The sequence below is a fragment of the Vidua chalybeata genome, chromosome 8 (assembly GCF_026979565.1).
Source record: "Vidua chalybeata isolate OUT-0048 chromosome 8, bVidCha1 merged haplotype, whole genome shotgun sequence".
In the NCBI taxonomy this organism is placed as follows: Eukaryota; Metazoa; Chordata; class Aves; order Passeriformes; family Viduidae; genus Vidua; species Vidua chalybeata.
Window position 1 is genome coordinate 22,856,393 of NC_071537.1, and position 20,632 is coordinate 22,877,024.

At 35.7% G+C, this 20,632-nt stretch overlaps 1 protein-coding gene across 10 annotated transcripts in view; it reads right to left on the reverse strand.

The window, feature by feature from the left end:
* KCNMA1 (potassium calcium-activated channel subfamily M alpha 1) overlaps nucleotides 1–20,632 on the reverse strand; it is a 421,854-nt gene that overhangs the window by 166,400 nt on the left and 234,822 nt on the right. For all 10 annotated transcript variants that reach the window (XM_053948612.1, XM_053948610.1, XM_053948611.1 and 7 more), the window contains exons 4-5: nucleotides 10,911–11,004; nucleotides 9,869–9,980 (exon numbers count right to left, since the gene is read on the reverse strand). In XM_053948612.1, coding sequence (XP_053804587.1) covers nucleotides 9,869–9,980; nucleotides 10,911–11,004 — 206 coding nt within the window. The remainder of the gene's footprint in view (nucleotides 1–9,868; nucleotides 9,981–10,910; nucleotides 11,005–20,632) is intronic.

Genomic DNA, 20,632 nt, shown 5'->3' on the forward strand with positions numbered 1-20,632 from the left:
TAAGTGTAGATACCTGAAACCTAAAATACCAAAAAATGTAATTTTTTCACTTCATATCCCTTTATACATATCAAAGCAAAGAAGATCACTAGATAGATTTCGAGAAGAATCTTTAATAACTATATACAATTTATAAACACAGTGTACTGACTTTTACAAGAACAATTAAAACTAAATGCCTGAATGAAACAAAAACACACTCCCAAGTTTGGCAGCATCTTCTTTAACACCGTTGCAAATTAAAAAGTTCCCTGAAAGGAAGAAACTAAGAAAAGCAACAAAAAAGTTCCCAAAGGATGCAGATCTAAAGAACATGTAAATCCTGGCCTCTGAGCATCGTTAGCTTTATTGGCAAACTTTCTGGCAATCCATTAGATGAGCCACCGCAGTGCAAGTAGCTATGGAGGAGTCAATAACTTCAGAGACATTTTTGTGGTGCAGAAATATGTCCTTCATTTTATGGATTGCTCTGCTGTGTTTCTATTTTCACTTAGAATTTGAGATGGTATGATACTAAACGCTGCTGAAGGTGATAACAAGGTTAATGAAGGCTAAATATCTGTGGGTCAGCAGTGAATCAAGTGTAAGCCCTGTAAAATGTAAAAATATAAATACAGAAGTACTAGAGAATGTTAAGCATTCAAAAAATTGATGTGAAACAAGTGACAAAATGTGACAAATTTTGAAGGATACTGTTCCCTTAAGTCAATATTGTAGGAAACTGTCAGATGGCATAAATATCCTGCAATTCAAAACCTCAGAAAAAGCCTTAAATACTTCAGCTGTAAGAACAATTCCCCAATTTTCCTTCTCTATATACTGTCTTTGTATAGCAAAAACTGTAAAGACAGAATAGTGGATAAAGGAACAGATTTTCAGCCATTCAACCATTAATTCTGAAATGTCACATGAGCAGGAAGGTCAAAACTTAATGAATTCACTGAATATTCTGAGATGGAAGGGATCCACCTGGATCAAGTGCAACTCCCAGGTATATGGCCCAGACAGGGACCGAGCCCACAACCTTGGTGTTACCAGCAGCAGGCTCTGACCAGCTGCTTTTCTCATATTGATACCCAGAGCACAAGAAGTCATCTTCCCTAATCCCAGTGGGGTTTGGACCTCTCAGGTGATGGTCAAGCAGTGCATGTAAATAACCATATTAACAAAGTTTCCCCTTTTGAATGTAGAATTATAACAAGATTGAAAAATCTTAATCAAATTCTCTCTTGACTTTTCTTATGTTCATATATATATAATGGAGTGAAAGAATTGCCAGAAGGTTACTGGAAGGTTATGAATGAGTTTAAATAAACCTCTAGTCTCAGGTAAGTACATCAGTTCCATCAGGGCCCTTTGATATTCAGAAAAAATAGACACTAAAGAACTTTCTCAGGTCTTGTGTGGATTTCTTAACTTCTAATCTTTCTAGTGAAAGCCCAACTATCTTTGCATCAGTTTATATCAATTCCAGTCTCAATAGGATTTGCTTTTGATTAATTCAGTCTTGCAAAAAAGTCAGTAGGAACACAGATATGCAGTTTGGGTTTTTAATTACTTAAACTGAAAAATGCATCTTTTCTTAATTCCACATAAGCCCAGACTCGCACCACAGTGCACACCAGACAACTGGTGCTGAATTAATCAGAACTACATGGACATTGCAGTACATTTGGCACAGGGTTTAGAAGATAAAATAATTCCTTTGAGCGGTGTTATAGAAACTAGAAATACAAAGTGAGCTAAAGATCAAAAACAGTAACCAGAAATCATGGAACTTATGTTAAAAATGCCAAAATATAAACTGTCATGTTCTAGGTATAAGGACTTCTAATTTTGGATTTAGGCAGGTATCAATTATATTACTTATAAAGTTGCTTGTAAATGACAAGCATTCAAAATTCAAAGTTGAAAAGATCCCACTCAGCAACAAACTAACTTAGATTAAAAATATTTTAAAACACAGTCAAAAAAATCAATGGAAGAAGCTATCAGGGGAATAACTACAGGATAATGCATAAAGACTAGACTCAATGTCTACAAGGAAATATACATATTAGCATACCACCTGGGAGCCAATAAATGAAATTTTATTTTGAACTGATCTTTCAGCTGACATAAGATAAGAAACAGTCAAATTAAAAAAAAAAAAAAAATTAAACTAATCTCTCATATTACCATTAAAGAAAGCATGCAAGTCAGTTACATGCTGTAGATAGCTCAAGAAAATTTGGAAATCATCTGACTAATGATGTGACACTAAAAGACGCATTTTTAACTGCCCCTCATTCAAGTAAACACAAATGCCAGAAGACAGAATAAATAATTATAGGATCCCTCAGCAGTTTGAGGGAATGGGTTCTCTCCATTTATGGTATTATTGCACATTCTATTAAAGAGAAAACTCAACAGTCCAGGTAGCCTTCATTTAAGCAGAAGAACTTAATTACAGAGTCAGAAAGACCACTGAAGCCATTAGAGAATGCAAGGGCAGTCAGAAAGTAATTAAACTGATAACAAAAAGCAGGATAAAAGGAAAATAGTCTGTTTTTTTCACATAACATCCAGTTATTGAGAACACACTTTAACTGGGCAAAAAAAGGATATGGAGAGAAGAAAATTATGTAATATCTTTTAAAAAATGCAAAATGCTTGGCTATTAAAGGAAATTGCAGTGACTTACTTTTCAGCATAAATCCTTTATACTTGCTATTACTATCCTGTTATTATCCTAGAGGGAACTATGACTGAATTAAATATGAGCAAAGTTAAAATCTGTTATTATAAACAACTTCAAATTTAGCAGTCAATCTACAACAAAATAGCATTCTGTGTTTCTCAATCACTAAACTTGGCAGACTGTGATCTTTAACATTTATGGATTCATGTCCAGAAAAAAACATGACATAGAACACCAAGCAGCAATGACAACAGATAATTTGGCTACACCAGCTAATGTAAAGTCTAGCTGCTTACATTCCTTTGTATGAAATATACATAAAACCAGCTTGGCTTACAGCACAGTACCTGAAAAACATATGCTGAACAACATTAATATACCTGTAGAAGTTCTAAATATTATAGCTCTGAAAGAATATTGAGTGTTTCAATGAAGGGAGGGTTGGTTATATGACAAGGAAATCTTACTAGGAATTCAAATTTAGGTCACTTCAATGAAAATACTAATAACATTTTGCTGTTCTTAAAAATAAAAAAAATAAATTAAAAAAAGCCAGTCCAAAACAGTAATATATTTTTTTCAGTTTAAAAACATCAGAATACAAAAAGAATAAAACATTTATGAAATATACTAAGAAACCACAGACTTACTGCATTGTAAAGACATTTCAATCATAGCATTGCATAACTAGAAATATGGTGGACATTTCAGTAATGACTGAGAAAAAGCAAAAGTTTCCCACGCATATTTTATTTCATAACTTAAAAAAAGCCAATCATGTAATGACTGCATACGTGCCTTCCTAATGTGACTAAGGAGATAAGGAGAATGCAAATAAACACATCTGTTAAGCCAGACATTTTTAAGTCATCATTACTGGGTAACTTGCATCCAATAGTTTTTAAAACTCTGTGGGCTACTTAGAGTTGGTTCTAGGCAAGTCTGGCACATGTAGTTTATAGAAGTTCCAGAAAAAAGTTCATGTTATTTCCATAAGCCCAAAAGAAATAACCATGAGCCTATTAATTAATCTCAGACAAAGAATTCTACTACAAAGTAATTAAGTAGTCAAGATAAGTAATTCTATTTAAGTATACATTTAGAAAAGCATCATATGCCATTTGCTTTTCCATTAAATGACATGTTTGAGTGACAGAGCTATAAATACTGATGTAATTTACTCAGCATTGCCATGGCACTTATTAAATGGACTAAACCCCAGGAAGTCATAAAATGTATCTGGCATGTCTTCCCTGGAAGTCTTGTCAGGAATGTGTTTTTGACCTAAGTTATTTAATATTTCTATTAATATTCTGCCTAATAATGCTAAGCAATGATATATGAGGATGAAATTCTTGATAATGAAGAGACTAAGTTAGTGACAAGCAGGGCTTGGAATCGTGTAAAGCAGGATAGCAACAAACAATATGCATTCATTTATAGGTAACATTTATGTGTATTTAACTATAAGTTTAGGACTGGATTATTTATTTTCTGCCACCGAAGGTACATTCATGTTGCTCAGTCATGTTATAGATGAAAGAGTCAAGTTAGTCCATCCAGCCTGGCAAACACATTAGGAACCACTTTTTAAAGCTATACAACTGTTAACAGCTATGATACTAACTTTCAACAGCTTCTCAAAATTCAGAAACTAGGACTACTTTTGGGCTAAGCCTGCTACTCATTCACACATGAAAAAAAAAAAAAAAAATCAAGATACCCTCCCTGCCTTTCACCATTCCCCATCAGAGCAGAATGTTATTAGGGTCACTTTTCTGTGCAATGTTAAGTACCTCTCACAGACAGAGACAGACTGGGAACAGTTGATTTAAATTATCCTGTTTGCTTTGAGTTCAGAGAGGTAGGGAAGCAAGAACACAGCTTCTATGCATGTCAGACGACAGACACTAATGACACTTGAAACTAGTGCTGTCCCTGTGTTTCTGCTCCAGTGTCTTTTGGCTACTCATTTGACTTCTCATCAGTGGAGGAGAGAGGAGAAGAGTATCATCACAAATGAATGCAACAATATCCATAAAAATCTATCATGGATTAGGCAAATATATACTTGTCACAAGGTTACCTTCTGGTCTTAACATTGCAGCAATTCAAATGTCTGTTGGGAAGTAAGTATTACTTTAACTGGGCCCTATCAAAATATAAATGCTCTGTGAAATCTGAACTGATTAAGGTGCCTAGAAAAAAGCAAAATATTGTCTTCAATACAATGCCAATGTGATACAGTCCATTCAATGACAGATTACTGACAAATCATCAAGCACCTTGAGCATTCAAAACTCTTTCATTAAATTTATTGATACCTGTTTGAAGGCATTTGAAGTGTAGAGAGAAATGTTGTCACATATAAAAGCAGTACACATGCACATATACATAAAATAAAATGCTTCTAGGAAATTTTAGAGAATTTGGCTTCCATTATATATAAAATAATGCATAATTTAAGTAAGATGACCAAAAAATACATCAAATCTGTATAAAAGATGCTTCTCTTGTAAGAAATATTGCAGAATTTGGACGTGCATTCAAAGATTTCACCAATAGGTGGCAGAAATGCACAACACTTACCAATAAAGTCATTGCAAATGACTGCAAATTTAAGGTGCTGAGCAAGGGAGCTTTGCAATCTGTAGATGCACAAAAATCCAGTAAATTATTGCAAAGTCAAAGTGGTATCCCTACAACCAAGTTATGAGAGGACTTTGTGTCAGTGTAACTAAATTCCATTAAACTATCTAAGTTTTCCCAAAGGAATAAAGTGTTCTACACATTCAAATATGCTTTCAAGCTGAGCTGTTCTGTAGATATTATGGCAAGAAAGTCTACAGGGCATTAAAACAAATGTTGTTTTCATGCACAGAATTTTAACTAAAGCTTCATCTTGAAGAACACTTGCTGGATGGGTAGAAGGCTTCACACCATTCACCTTAACTACCTTAATAAGACACATCCACTTTTTCTCCAAAGTCGTCTATCTCTAAACCAATTTCATTCTCTGATTCACCAAGAAAGCTGAATTTCCACCAGAGTTGTTGGAAATACTCTTTTCTGACCAGGCATTGATACTAAAACCACAAGTCTCATCCAAAATTAATTGACATGTCTGTAACAGGACCTGGACAGAATTTGAGCAAATGCTGGAAAAAAAGAATCCCCTTCCCTAACTGTGCTAATCAGCACCTGAAGAGATTTGTTCTCTATGCTTTGCATGTGTCTATATTTGCATCTGTTGTCTGTCTTCTTTCACCCACTATATATCTGAAATTATTTTCTGAAAAAAGAAATACAGCATCAGCAGCAACCTAGACTAAAAGGCATGTCAGGGAATAAGGATAAAGAAAAAATCCTCCTGATAAGAGAATTTACTAGGAATCACATAGTTTCTATCACTTGATGTTCTGTACAGTAGAATATATGAAACATACAGTCAGAAAAAGGAAGTAAGACTATTTAAAAGATCTTTTTTATCTTCCATTTCTCTGATTCAATGAGACACTATCAAATTCATATATTATGTTGTATTAATAACTTCGTATTAATATCACAATCTAAGGCTGATTGTTCCTCATTCATAAATTCTCGCAAATGTGAAGCCAAGATTGTATTTCTTATGTTAAATCCCCCTCTAACAATGCAATCCTGTCAAGGCAATTTAGTTCAATACAGCCAGATCATAAAATCAATATTTCTTTTTTCATAAGCATACAAATACACAATTAAAGGCATTTCAGTTATTTGAATTGGCTTTGCTATCACAGAAGATAGAATAACAGTTTTAAGTGTGCAAAGTGTTGTTAAGTCTTTACTAAATAAACCTGGAAGACATTCACTTGTTGTAGGACTCTCCAATTTTTCAGACTGCAAGCTATCCAAAGGAAAAACGTTCTGAATCTGAAACTTAGCTAGGATACTCAAATTATTACAACTTTGTGGTAAAAAAAAAAATTACCATGCCATTATTTCTCCCATTGCAAATTATTTTCTGTCCAACTACCTTTTTTAGCTGTCCTGTGCACACAAAAATGGTATCACAGAAATCCTTTCTGAAGGATTTACCAAATCTAAAAATCTGGTATTTTGCAGGTTTAAAGTGCTGTTTTGCCTTCAGCTTTACTTTAGACTTTGATCATAATGACATTCCTAGAAACCTTTTGAAAAAGCATAATCTGATCTGTCTTTCAGTATCAAATGTTGTCTGCAAACTGGAATCTAGGTAGATGACTAGATTTGAAACATCTTTATGAATACTGATTGAAAATTGAATTCATATACAGCATTTCAAGATGCAAAAATGTATGTTAAGAACAGCTGAATACAAAAGAGTAGCAGGGAAAGGAAAAGGCTTCACATACTAAGAGCTACACAGTAGGTGAATGGCATTTCTGAGCAAGCATAAGAACAGAAAAAATCCACTGGCTTTCCACTACAATACACAAATAGATGATACACCCAGAGCACGTCCTGTGCTATGCTTCACATCTTTCTGTAAGCACTTGCTGCTCTAAAGGCAAAGTTTATTATTTATTCAGAATAGTTTGATTTCTTTCAAATACTGCTCAAACTGTGGTTCTATACTGATACTAGTCAGTCAGCTAAATCAGGACAGCTCTTGGAGAATTAGGCATTCAGAGAGCCACACTGGGAGATCTGATTCTGCCAAGTACTTCAGTGAACTCATTACAGCAGACTGACATGAATCAATAATGAAATAAACTGGAAAGACCCTGATGCACAATACATTCCAGATGGTGCATTTTATTTCGGCTCCTAAATGATCTTGAAATCTAAAGTGTACAAAGGAAACCTGCTAAATCATTAAGAAATTCTTAAAATGTGCCAATGTTTAATGATTTTCACATTGCCTAACCTTAAGCCCTCTCTATTTAGTTGCCTCACTAAAAGGCAAACCTCCTGCTAATCCTCCATACACATGGGGACAACTTGTGCAAAACCCACAACTTAAATGTTCTGAATTCCCCTCAGCAGAAGGATACCTCTCTCAATTGCAATATTTACATAGAATAAAAAGGCAGAGTAGGCATCTAACCTGAAACTAAATAATATGTTCTAAACACACTCCTTTCCCCCCTACTCACACACTCAGTCCTACCACTGTATTACCTACATGTATGAGCAAAGCATTTGAGCTCTACAGGCAGTAAATTTGGCCATCCCTTTTAAAGGTGTAAAGGAATACACAGGCTTCATTAATATGCTTTGATATGTTTACTTAAAAATTCTTTCATCACAGCTTCTCAAAATACCTTGCTGGTCTAAATTAAAGCTACGTTAGGAATCCAAACAATTCACATTTTTGAATTAGTGAATGATTTCACTAAGGATAATTTATCTAAAATGAAAACCCCTCTGGAAGCAGGTGCAAAGCTTAAACATTGTAAATGCCTTACTCCTAAGATGACTACATTAAAAAACACATCAGTTTTTTTCCTCAGCGCGTGATAAATGTCTCAGGGGGATTCCATGAGGAAACAGGAAAAGTGGGGCTATAAACAAGAAATCATGATAAAGTGATGTTGGGGTAATTAAGCGATACAGAAACCCTTTCAACCCTATGAGTGCTTAACTCTTCCTGAAAACTGACATAAAAGTTATAAAATCTACGCAGCAGAAACTGCTAAATGTGCAAATGCTCTCATTATCCCTGTCAGTAGTGTTAGCTGGATTGCTGTGTCACCATGAGTCAGTCAATTACGCAGTCACTTTCATGAAGGGTATTCATTCCAAATAATTATCTCTGCCTCATTTCCCAGAGGCAGAGAAAGTAGCATTTGTGGTTTTGCTACTTTCTCATTTCATATTCCTTTTCAATGGATTCAGTGGTTCTATTTATTCTCTCAGATAGCCTCCATCTCCAAGGATTTCAATCTCAGTTTCTGAGAAACACTGATACATCACATACAGGAGTGAAAATCCATCCCTTTAATTCACATAATGCAAGGAATCTGAGATTAAGTTATAGCTACTGAAATCAGCAATTTTCTTTCAAGGATAAGAAAGTTTTTTACTTACATACCTTCTTTTTAAATTTTATTTCCTGTCATAATGTGCAACTGTATGACATTTTCTCTTTCAAAAAGCCTTACTTAGTTTTCCATATATGACAGAAGTGATATGTGATAAAGAGAGTAATCATAGGAGGATGTGTAGTGATTTTTTCTGGCTATTTTACTGCTTTATTCCCTGGCATACTAATAACCACTAATATGGTTATATGACCTTTACTGCGGTTATAAATTTACTGATCTCTTTCCATTAATCATCAATATTTTTTGCATTTTTGCCCTTCTATATTAAGATGAAAATATTAAAAGACTATTAAAGACCCTCTGGTTTAATTTATTTTCCATATGAAACATTTAAGATAACTATTCTCTTCAGTTTTCAGGGAAAATGAGTGCCTGTATTTCTGGAGGAATGAATTGCCAAACTGTGAGGTTTCATATGTTGTCTAAAAACATATCATTCACAAAGTATTCCATTTTTACAATGTTTTCTCTGAATAAAAAAATCGCAATATTTGATGTTTGTTTTTCCTTATGAAAGAGCACATAACACTTGTACAAGAAACTTCATTTGGCACATTATGGACGTTTTTAAATTGAGTGTACTCTATTTCATTTTGCATTCCCTTTTACATGTGGCATAACTTTTCTAATGCATTCCTAGCAATCCAACAAAAATATTAAGTGTCTAAATGTATCTTCCAAATCAGTCACTTCAGTGGATTCAAGATTTAACTACACCGGCTTAAAAAAATGCAATGAGAATATATTGATTTCATTGTTGACAATGATCCATGGCAATCCAGTTCAGTGAGTGAATGATCTAGATCACCTGTTCAGGTTGCAAGATGAGACAAATCAAATTCATGGTTTGATAAAGGCAGGTTGTTACATAGAACTTCCAAAATTGAATTCTCTACCACTTAGAGCAGGAGATTATACTAATGAGTTGAAAACAAAACAGAACTAGTAAATGGTTTTTCTGACAAAATCCACCTTTCTGCTTAAAATTCACTTCAAAAGCAACTTTGGTAACATTCTTCTACTTACACAATGACATAAGATGAAGAAATTCTCCACCCAAATGTGCAAAGTTGAAATAATTTCATAACAATCATTTTAAATGTAAAACTACTGTACTTACCAAGCCAACTTCTGTTTAAATATACTGACACAAACACTGGAGGGACCGTGAAGAAATCTACCACTGAGTTAACTTCTAGCCAAAACCATAGCTTGTCATTGGCTGCTATAAACTGGAAAGAAAAAGAAAAAAAAAAAGAGGGAAAGAGATTAAAGAATCAGATTATTCTCATGCTGACTGCAGGTATCTGTTCTAAAATATTAAACTCAGAAGTTAGTGTAGTAACTGATATTTTAGGTCAGTCCAGACAGAATGTGTCTTACTGGAAAAAAGTCTGTATTGTGAATTTCTTGATAATAACACTGAGATTAAAATGAAAGGTCTAACTAAAGAGATAGATCATCTACGTTATCAGTTGTAATATCTGTGCTAAAAATACTTTTTCCATGTTTATTGACAATGTATCAGTAATATTAGAAAAGTGTAGGCAATTATAAAGTATTTTGAAGTACATCACCTTTGTTCCAGCATACCAAATATGCTGGTAGTAGTCTTATAATGTGTTTGCTGTTCACAAATTTCTCAATACAGAGCAGTTTACACAGAATCCCATTATTACATGTCCCGAGGAGATCAGCAGGGTGACTCCTACAAGGCATAGTTCAGGACTGCAGCAGCACTTCAGACTTTTGAATGGAACCACGGATGTCGTAATTTCTCTTTCCTGAATACAAAATTAGCCCAGGGAAACTGGCAAGTTTAGATGCCAAGGGCATCATAGTTAGAACTTGCCTATGTGCTTAAATAAGGTGAAGCTACCTTTTGCATTTGATTAATAACTTAAAAGTAATGAAAACATTTGCTTTATATAAATATTAAATGTAAATATACAAATAAAGGGAAAAAACCGAGTGTATCATGAAGATATTTAATGAAGCAGTTCTAAGCCTTAAGATTTTGACTTACACATTTCAAAACAATATTTTTTGTGTTAAAGAAGATATTGTCTTTCTTTCAAAGAAAATACAATCTCTATTTCAATCACCATATACAGCAGCTGCCTTCCCTCCCTGCCTCTTGCTACCAAAGACACACTACTTACACGCAAGCCGAAGTAGAGTAGGAAGAACACATTGAAAGCCATGTCGATCTGTAATGTGAAATCTTTGTAGAAATTCTGGCAGGATTCTATTGGGCTATTTGAAAGACAAAGAAATCAGAATAAACTGTCAGTTTATGAGTTTCTACTCTGCTAAGAATCGTATGCATTTCGTTAAAGACCTTGATCCAGAAATCACGTTTCTGTTTTCCAGTCCTTTACAAGATCAAGCAAGCATTTCAAAGGAATTATTTCATTCATTCAGTTAGTCATTCATACAAGTGTTTATATTGACCTGTTCAGGTAATATTTGAGAATTAACATGCAGATACCTTTAGGAGAGGACAAGCAGGAGAATACCTCAGGATTGCTTAACCCCACATTAACCCTTAAAGAACTGACTTCTTTCTAAAGGAGACACACCTATGATACTTTAGGCAGAAACCTAACGAGTACACAGGTACAGTGAAACATTACATCCTTTTAATTCATAAAACCTTTGACAAAAAACAGTTGCTTAGGAATACATTACCCATTAGCAACCTGGAGTACTTAGTCTTGTAGAATCCCTCGTTTATAAAAAGTTGATTGGATTTTTTTTTCTTTTTCTCACTTCTTTTTTTTGTATGCCCATTTAATGTACTTTATGTACAGTACTATGAACTGAGTAGAAAAGCAGCATAGCCCACTGGTAAAATTAAATAACAAAATAAATTGAAGAATTTGAAGCAGTACTCTAAGGGTTAATTTCTGCATGCAGGTTAATTAAAATACCCTTGTGTTTATCAGGCAGCCATTGCAAATTTTAGCTTATTATTTTATGCTCTATTTGAGAGTGGGACAGATCCAAAGCTTACTCTATACAAACTGGTACTTTATAAATATACTTTTTTTTAATCTAAGGAAGGTGGTAACTTCCGTAAGTATCATCAGTGATTTATTTGTGAGGTTTCTAAAACAGGTTGTTGAAGCCACAGTCCAATGTTGTAGTCATAGACCCAAGTGGAAATCATGTCCCAATATATGTCGATGTATATACTATATATACATAATGTCCCACCATATATACACACACATATATTGCAAATGATCATGTGTTCATCACAACTGTAATAGAGGGAAAGCAGAACATAGATCATTTGAACATCTGGAGCCCTAGAAAACATCCTTTTAGAAAAGCAGAAATTTGTTGGCTTTCTAGATCAAATAAATCACTGAACATGAATGTAATACCAGTTAGTATAGCAGTAGTTCTGCAAATATAATGCTAGACTGCTCAACAAGCAAGATTCTATGCATTATGAATGTCAGGTACCTAACTTAAGGCATAAAGGAAATTACCTGGACTACCAGGTCATTACACATGCAGCCAAATTTTCCATTCCTTTTATACATTTCAGGTCAAACAAGTTAATTATAGCATGCTCTCTCCTGTCTCTAGATGCATGAATGTATACAGCAAAATTCTCCTTGATGTACAATAGGTTCATATTTTAAGAAGCTTCAGTGCTATAGGAAATTTTATTAAAATTGTTTTTCAAAGGCTATTTGAAAAGGCATTAAAGTTATGAGACACTTCTGTTATAGTTCAAATAAAATTGATTTACAAGAGCAGGCAGAAGGGAAGAGAAGCCAAATGTTAACATACAGGAGAGCAGACAATACCTCATTTAAAAACACAGTTTTAGCTACAAAAACAGTGGATGTAATTTGAAAACCCAACTGGATAATTTTCTCTACGGCACTAATGAGAACAAGGGATTTTGTCAAAATAAGGTAGGCCACACACTGAGTCACAGTGCACCCTACCAACAGGAAGCACAGAGGAACGGAATCAACAGCCCTGCACCAACCCTTAACTCCAGGTTAGGTTCTTGCAAAAGCTGGAGAAATTCACTGAAGCTAATGGAATTGCAGAGGCTTATAACCAGGATAGAGAGCAATTTTTAGTTAAGGTCAGATAAGGTTGCAGCTAACAGCTCTACTTTTGTGTCATTGTCCTTTATAAAAACCTACAAGATCTGACAAATTACCTAATGCATAACACATCTTTATATTTTTTTTTTTTTTGCAAAACACTTAGCACAATGGATGACAATTCTGATTTGTGACTTTTGTTCACCTAATACCAAAATTTCTGTTTCTGCTAGTGATATCCTTTAAACTTCCTTCATTTCAGAGAGCATCCCTCTCTTTCAATGTTTAAGTTGTCCATTTCAAAGACAAACACAGCATCCTTTCTTTTTTTATTTCAAATGATGATTTTGTCAGAAGGGCATGACACTGAAGAAATTATTAATTTTTTCACAGATGGATTATAAAAGATTTTAAACATTCTAAATTAAACTTTCAGTTTGGATTTTTTATTTTTCTTTTCACCAGTAGCTGACACGTGAGCTGGGAGAAAAATATGGCCACTAATGTTTATCATTGCACAATTCAGCCTGCTGCACAAAGGAAACTCGTCTTTACTTTACCGAGTTTCTCAAAACCAGAAGTGCTCTAAGTACTTCTTAGTAGTGCACTAGGGTCTCCAGGACCAGTAATAATACTAATAAAACTCCCTGGTTTATATTAAAATCACATGGCATATCCTATGGGATTTCACCCCATTAGGGCAGCAAAGGTTTCACTTCTGAAAAAGACAACAGACTATTAGAAACTTTTTTATTCCCCTTCCATGTAAGCACGGTTTCATACATTTATACCACAAAAAGACAGGAGAAACAATGATAAAATCAATGAAATAACATACTAGCAAGAAGAGGAAAGATTTAATATAACTAGATAAAAATTACAGTAATGATGGAACTCTAAATGCAATGGGTGTCTCCCCCTGAAAAAGTGGCAGGATCCATACTCCAACAACTGACGTGCACATCTGGTAAATGAGCCAGCTAGGGAAGACACCCCACCAGAGCGGTTTTTCTGAACAGAGAAGGACTGGTGGCTGATGTGACAATAGGACGTTGTCTTGGGCACAGCAATCACAAAATGATAGATTTTGATTTCTGAAGAAATAATGAGGGGGGCCAGCAGGACTCCCAGAGGGCAGGCTTTGGCCTGTTTATGATGCTGGTAGAGAAAGACCCTTGGCATGCAGCCCTGAAGGGCAAAGGAGCCCAGGAAGGCTTGACATGATTCATGATGGAAATCTCAAATGCACTGAAGCAGACCATCCCTATGTGTCAAAAGATGAGCTGGCAGGGAAGACCATCAGCATGGCTGAACAGAAAACTTTGGCTGGAATTCAGGAATAAAAGTGCATCATCTTTGGACAAAGGGCCAGGCAACTCCAGAAGGTTTCAAGGATGTTGTGAGGTTATGAAGGGAGAAAATTAGAAGGGCCAAAGTCCAACTAGAACTAAATCTAGTTACTGGCATAAAAGACAACAAAAAACATTTCTAGGAATAAATTAGCAACAGAAGGAGAGCTAAGTAGAATCTCCATCTTTTATTGGATGGAGGGAAACATAATGACAAAGAATGAGGAGAAGTTTGAGGTACTTAATACCTGTGTTGCCTTGCGGTCTTTAATAGCAAGAGCAGTTGTTCTCTGGGTACCCAGCACCCTGAGCTGGAGGACAGATAGGGAGCAGGATGAAGCCCCCACAATCCAAGGGGAAATGGTCAGTAAAATACTACACCATTTAGACAGAAATTGAGAGGGCTGCATGGAATCCACCCCAAGATACTGAGGGAGCTGGCAGAAGTGCTCACCAAGCTACTTTTCATCATTTATCAGCAGACCTGGTTAACTGGAGAGGTCCCACCTCACTAGAAATTAGGAAATATGACACCCATCTACAAGAAGGATCAGAAAGAGGGTTCATGCAACTACAAGCCTGTCAGCCTGACCTTGGTGCTGGGAAAGGTTATGGGGCAGAACATCTTGAGTGCCAGCACAGAGCACATGTAGGACACCACAGCATCAGGTCCAGCCATTTGGGTTTAAGAAAGGCAGTGCTGCTTGACCAATCTGATCTCCTTCTATGACAAGGTAACTTGCTTGGTGGATGAGGGAAAGGCTGTGAAGGCTGTCCGGACTTCAGTCAAGCTTTTTACACCATTTCTCACAGAGAAACTGGCTGCTCATAGCTTGGACTAGCTGGGTAAAAGGCTGGATGGCTGAGCCCAAGGAGTGGAGCAAAAGTAGTCAAATCCGCCTGGTGTCTGATGACTAATGGTGTTCGCCATGTCTCAGCTTTGGAGCCAGTTTTGTTTAATATCTTGATCTATAATCTGGTCAAGGAAATTGAGTGAGTCCTCAGTAAGATCACAGATGACACCAAGTTGAGCAGGAGTACTGATCTGCTAGAGGGTAGGAAGGCCCTGCAGAGGGATCTGAACAGGCTGGATCCATGGGCTGAGGCCAATTGTATGAGGTTCAACAAGGCCAAATGCCTTGGCCTGCACTTGGGTCACAACAATCCCATGCAGTGCTACAGACTTGGAGAAGAGCAGCTGTAAAGTTGTTACCTGGAAAAGGGCTTGAAGTTGCTGATCAGCAGCCAGCACACCGTGAGCTAGCATGTGCCAAAGTAGCCGAGGGCAATAATGTCCGGGCTTATAACAGGAATAGTGTGGCCAGCAGGACCAGGGAAGGGACCATCCCCGTGTACTCAGCCCTGGTGAGGCCACCCCTCGAGTGCTGGGTCCAGCTCTGGGCCTCACACTGCAAGACAGCGAGGGGCTGACGCAAGTCCAGAGAAGGGCAACAGCTGGAGAAGGGTCTGGAGCACAAGGGGGCTGGGGCTGCTCAGCCTGGAGAAAAGCAGGCTCAGGAAGGACCTTATCACTCTCTACCACTCCCTAGGGGCAGGTTGCAGCAAGGTGGGGGTCAACCTCTTCTCCCAAATATAAGTGACAGAACAAGAGGAAATGGCCTCAAGTTGTACCAGGGGAAGGTTAGATTGAATATTAGGGAACAATTTTTCACTGAAAACACGTTGAAAGAGGCTGCCCAGGGAAGCGGTTGAGTCACCATCCCTGGAGGTATTTAAAAGATGTATAGCTGTGGCACTTAGAGACACAGTTTAGTGGAGAACTTAAAGGTCATTTCTAAAAGAAACTATTCTATGATTCTCTAATATTTATAAGTACTTTGAAAGAGCATCTTTGATTATCTATACAATTTTTGCAACAAAACTAGTAGTTATGAAGCCCAGTTGTACAGTTACAATAGGCATAAACTACTTCATTGAGCAAGAGTGACTACAAGAGCAGTAACAAAATAATTCCATTTAATTTTACATATATGGGGAAAAAATTTGACAAGGTGTTCCCAGCATCCATAAAGCTTTGCTGCAATCAACACTGAAGCCAACACTGTGCACAACACTTTTACCACATGACGTACCACTTGTCACTTCAATTCAAAAGACCTTACTGCTGTTTAAAGAACTATTTATGTCACCAGTTTACATCATATATTCATTATTATTGCTTATTTCTGGTTGCCTTAAAATGTTGCTAATGCATCAAAATGTTTCTACTGGACTTATTCCTTGAATAGTCATAAAATGAGTGGGAGAGAGAAAAAAATGCTTTTTAATGTTTTTTGAAATTGTTTCTGTGAGTATATTAATATGAAAGTTCCCACAGAAGCCTTCATGTATTTCCAGGACTTTCGAAATTGCAGCAGAGTTGAAAATAACTCAAGTGGTTTTTACTGTATCATTTCACCTCTTGATGGGAGGTGTAAAGCCCATTGCAAACTTAGATCAAAGCCTTAGCACGAACTAACAATCTCTGTCCCAGTGCAGTCACTGCCATTATGACCACACAGAGGTACGGAGAAGGAGTTCCACACTCATCCAGACTTTCGACCGGCTTTGCAATCACAGTGACAGCTATCTGGACAATTTTACATTAAATGTTCCCCACAGCAATGGGAAAGCTTTTGTACACCCAATTCAGCACTTGAACACCCAATTCAGCACTTGAAATAACTATACAATAAGCAATTTACTGTTCTTCCTGGGTAAGGAAGTGGCCTCTTGTATTTTAGGCACATTGTGTCAGTCAGCTCCTAATGTTTTTTTGCCTTTTTTTTTCCTCTTACTTTTTAATGACAAGGCATGCAAAGACTATGATGGATGCCAATTCTAACCTATGTATATTTTTGGGTTTTTTTCTAAAAATAAAATGTTTATTTTAAGACATTGATCTAGTTGCATTTTGTCAAGTGTTTTGAAGATATGTATGTAAAACTTTCATAAACTGCCACAGAAGAAATTACTTCTAGTGTAACTTCAAGAAAGTACTGATGTTAATATCTTACTACAGCTGTTACAACTTCAGAACTTTAAGAAGCTATTGAAAATTTTAGAAATTCAGAGAATTGTCCTAATTTACAATCTTAATTTTTGCAAATCTGCTTTGTAAATGGTGGAGGAAAAGCCAAAATAATTACAGAAACAAGATAAAAATATTTTTAAATTTAGTATCAATAAAATAAAATATAAAACTTAAAATGCCAATCATACAAAAAATCAAGAAGTTTTTATTTCTTGTATTCATGACAACTTTTACACTGCACAACAGTATATTACATGAAAAAAAAGTAAAATGTGCACTTTTCATCAGAAGGAATGTCCATTGAGGAGAGTAAATTTTAAAACGAAATCATAGCTATGTACAGAAATACCAGTTGATGTTGCTAAAACACAAATAACACAAATAAATAAATGATTAAGAGAAACCACTCAATATTTAGAAATTAGTTAGTATCGCATCATTTGAAGACATTCCACTCACTGCACTTTCCAATTGTATTTCAATGCAATTAATATCTATCAATTTGGGCATGTAAATTTTTTTTGTACATAAAACTGCTTAAAGTGGCAGGGTTTTTTTAAATTATTTTGTTTTACTGGAAGCTCCTCTTTAATATTGAATTCCCTGAAATTTACCTCTAGAGCAAACCAAATTTTATGAAGCCTAGAATAAAAAAAATGGCACTAATTTGATATAGTAGTGTCTGTTTATACCGCTTTAATACATATTTTGAACAGTACAGCAAAAAAGAAAATTAAGTTGGTTACGGTTAGGCTTTTTAACTCTGTTTCAGTGATGTAGTACTAAAGTAAAACTACAGAAAAGCCATATGTATCATTTAGTAAAAGCAATTTTCATTCAACGCAGAGGAGTTTTCTCCTTTACGGTTTAGTCACACAGTCCAGAAGGGAATTAGCAGTTAAAACCTTCTTTACTGAAACAGGCATGAACAAATAGCTAAATAACACAGATGCCTATCAAATATATATCAAATATACTGTGGGACTCACTGTATACTCACTATTTTCTTACAATATTCATCTTCTAAACACAAGATGCTTGTTAAATGCAACTCAGTTTAGAAAGCCCTTCTTTGAGTCATAGCACCAATAAAATTTCTGACCACAAGTATCTTCTACATTACCCTTGACTCGACGTGGTGCACCAATGTGGAACTTTTGCTGCCAGCACTTTCAGTTATTGCTGCAGGAAGTGCAGGCAGAGTTAAGTTGGTTTCCTTCCCAAGGAGGAAGGACAGCCAGCTGGATCACCTGAACAAGGCACTGGCAAAGGCAAAGTCAAGACCCACTTGGGCTGTAGGAGAAGTGCCACGTAATCTGCCATCACAGCCCTGAGACCTGGGCCCATAAAACTCTATGGGATCATGACATCACTGCTTAGAGATATTTTTATGAGGTTTTGTGCACTTGGAGCTAGTGAGTGAGGGAGGAGCAATCCCCTTCTCACTGAATTTTGTAGACAGTTATGGCCTGATAGGTGAGGATCATGTTGCGATCATTTCTTGTATCTTAAATTATTTACATTTAAATCCTATTTGACCACTCAACCCCCTACATCTAAATTCTTAGCTGTTTCTCCTATACACAAAGAGAGAGGGTGAACTTTCTGCTCCCAAAGTGCTTAATTGTCAAATCCCAGAGTACTTTGCCAAGAACTTTTCTTTTAATTCTCCATTCTGACTCTCTTTTGCTTAATGGATTAAACCATATTTGTGTTTCTACTCACAAAACCCCCTCAACTTCAGCATATGATTAATTTATTTTGGATTACTCTGTTTTACTGTCTTTGTTTCCATCTCCATTTGTGCAGTCTACATGTGGAGTGGCCTCCCTTCTTCACTTTGATATGCAACGCTCACATTCCTTCTGAAAATGCTTTGATGACCTTAGGCTCATACACACTAAGCTGTCTTTGAACCACATCAACAATCAGAATCCTCTTTGTTCGATTTTAAAATAAGTAAAATACAAATCTAATGAAAATAAAACTGTCAAAAAATGTGAAATTTTTTCTATCTTCCAAGATTTCTTACACTGTTTAACCTACACTGTATAATTTGCAAGTATTCTGCTTTTCAGAAAAAAAAAAAAATAAGAACACTAAATATCTGTCCTTACTTCCCTTCTCTAATTTCTATTACAACATCTTCTACTATTCTTTAAAGTCTGACAGATCACAAGCTGGCATTAGAATATTACCCTTCTATTTCTAACCTAATTAAACAAATGCATCATGACTCATCTGTTCTGAAAATGCTAGCTACAACTAAGTCCCTCTATGCAATCTCCCTAATACCTTGGGAGGGAGCCTTGGCAAGTGCTCAGACTAATCTGGGGTAAAATTAACAAGTTTCTCTATTCTCCTTCAAAAAAAATTCCAATATCAGAAGAAAAAAAACAACAAAACCAGATCAATAAGTACTAAATTGGTACAACTGTGTCTTTTAGTAAACATTTTTCTCAGAATCAGAGATTATTTTTTTCTTTTGGTTCTTTCATTTCTCTGCATCACATCATAAAGAATGGGGCTTAAAAGTTTATGTTGTTCTTAATTTCCCCTTTGACTGAAACTTATTTAAAATTTAAATATATATTTAAATGCTGTGACTTGGCAGTTTTTTAATGCAAAATTAAATCCATTTAGAAACTAAGACAGATATGGATTTTCACTGTGAAAGAAAAAGAAGCTCCTAATTTTAACTTCTGTCGCATTCACATACAAAATTGGTGAAGCAAATTTAGTTGGTACAACTGCAGAAAAAAGTCTGCTTTCCTGATGCCCATCTAATGCTACCAAATTTACAGAGCCATTTACAACTGTCAACACACCAAGTGACAATCAAGTAATTTTGAAAATAATTATTTTACCTAAATGAACTCATAAAACTTTGTAAAGTTCAGCATAATGCCATCAATTTCAATCTCTCGTTCTCAAGTTTTCCATTAATTTGAAGCACATCATGCTTCTTCACAGACTCCCTAGTAAAACATAAGCCAGTGTTCTCCAGCACTCAGGCAAAATCTAATTGAGCTGAGCTACTTTCCTCAGCCCAAACAAAAAATTATGTACGATAACAGAAAACTTTTGCTTATAATTTTATATTAAATTATTGGGATATACAGAAAAAAAATGCATTAAAATCTGAAAACAACGTAATAATTTCCTCAGAATGTGTGTATATTCACTACTGTCTGCAGCATGTATCTTTTCTAATTTTTCAAACAGAAGTCAAACGAAGGTCCCTGAAGAACAGCAAACCACCAAGGAATTCGGTGTTATAACAGGCCTAAGTGAGTGGCCTAGAATCCTTCTCCATAATTTCCAAGTTCTTTCACTAGCGTATGAAAAACAGAGCAGGTGCTTTCCTGCAAAATACACTGGTAAGATTTTCATCCTAAGATAACTTAATTTGAAAATGTTTGCTG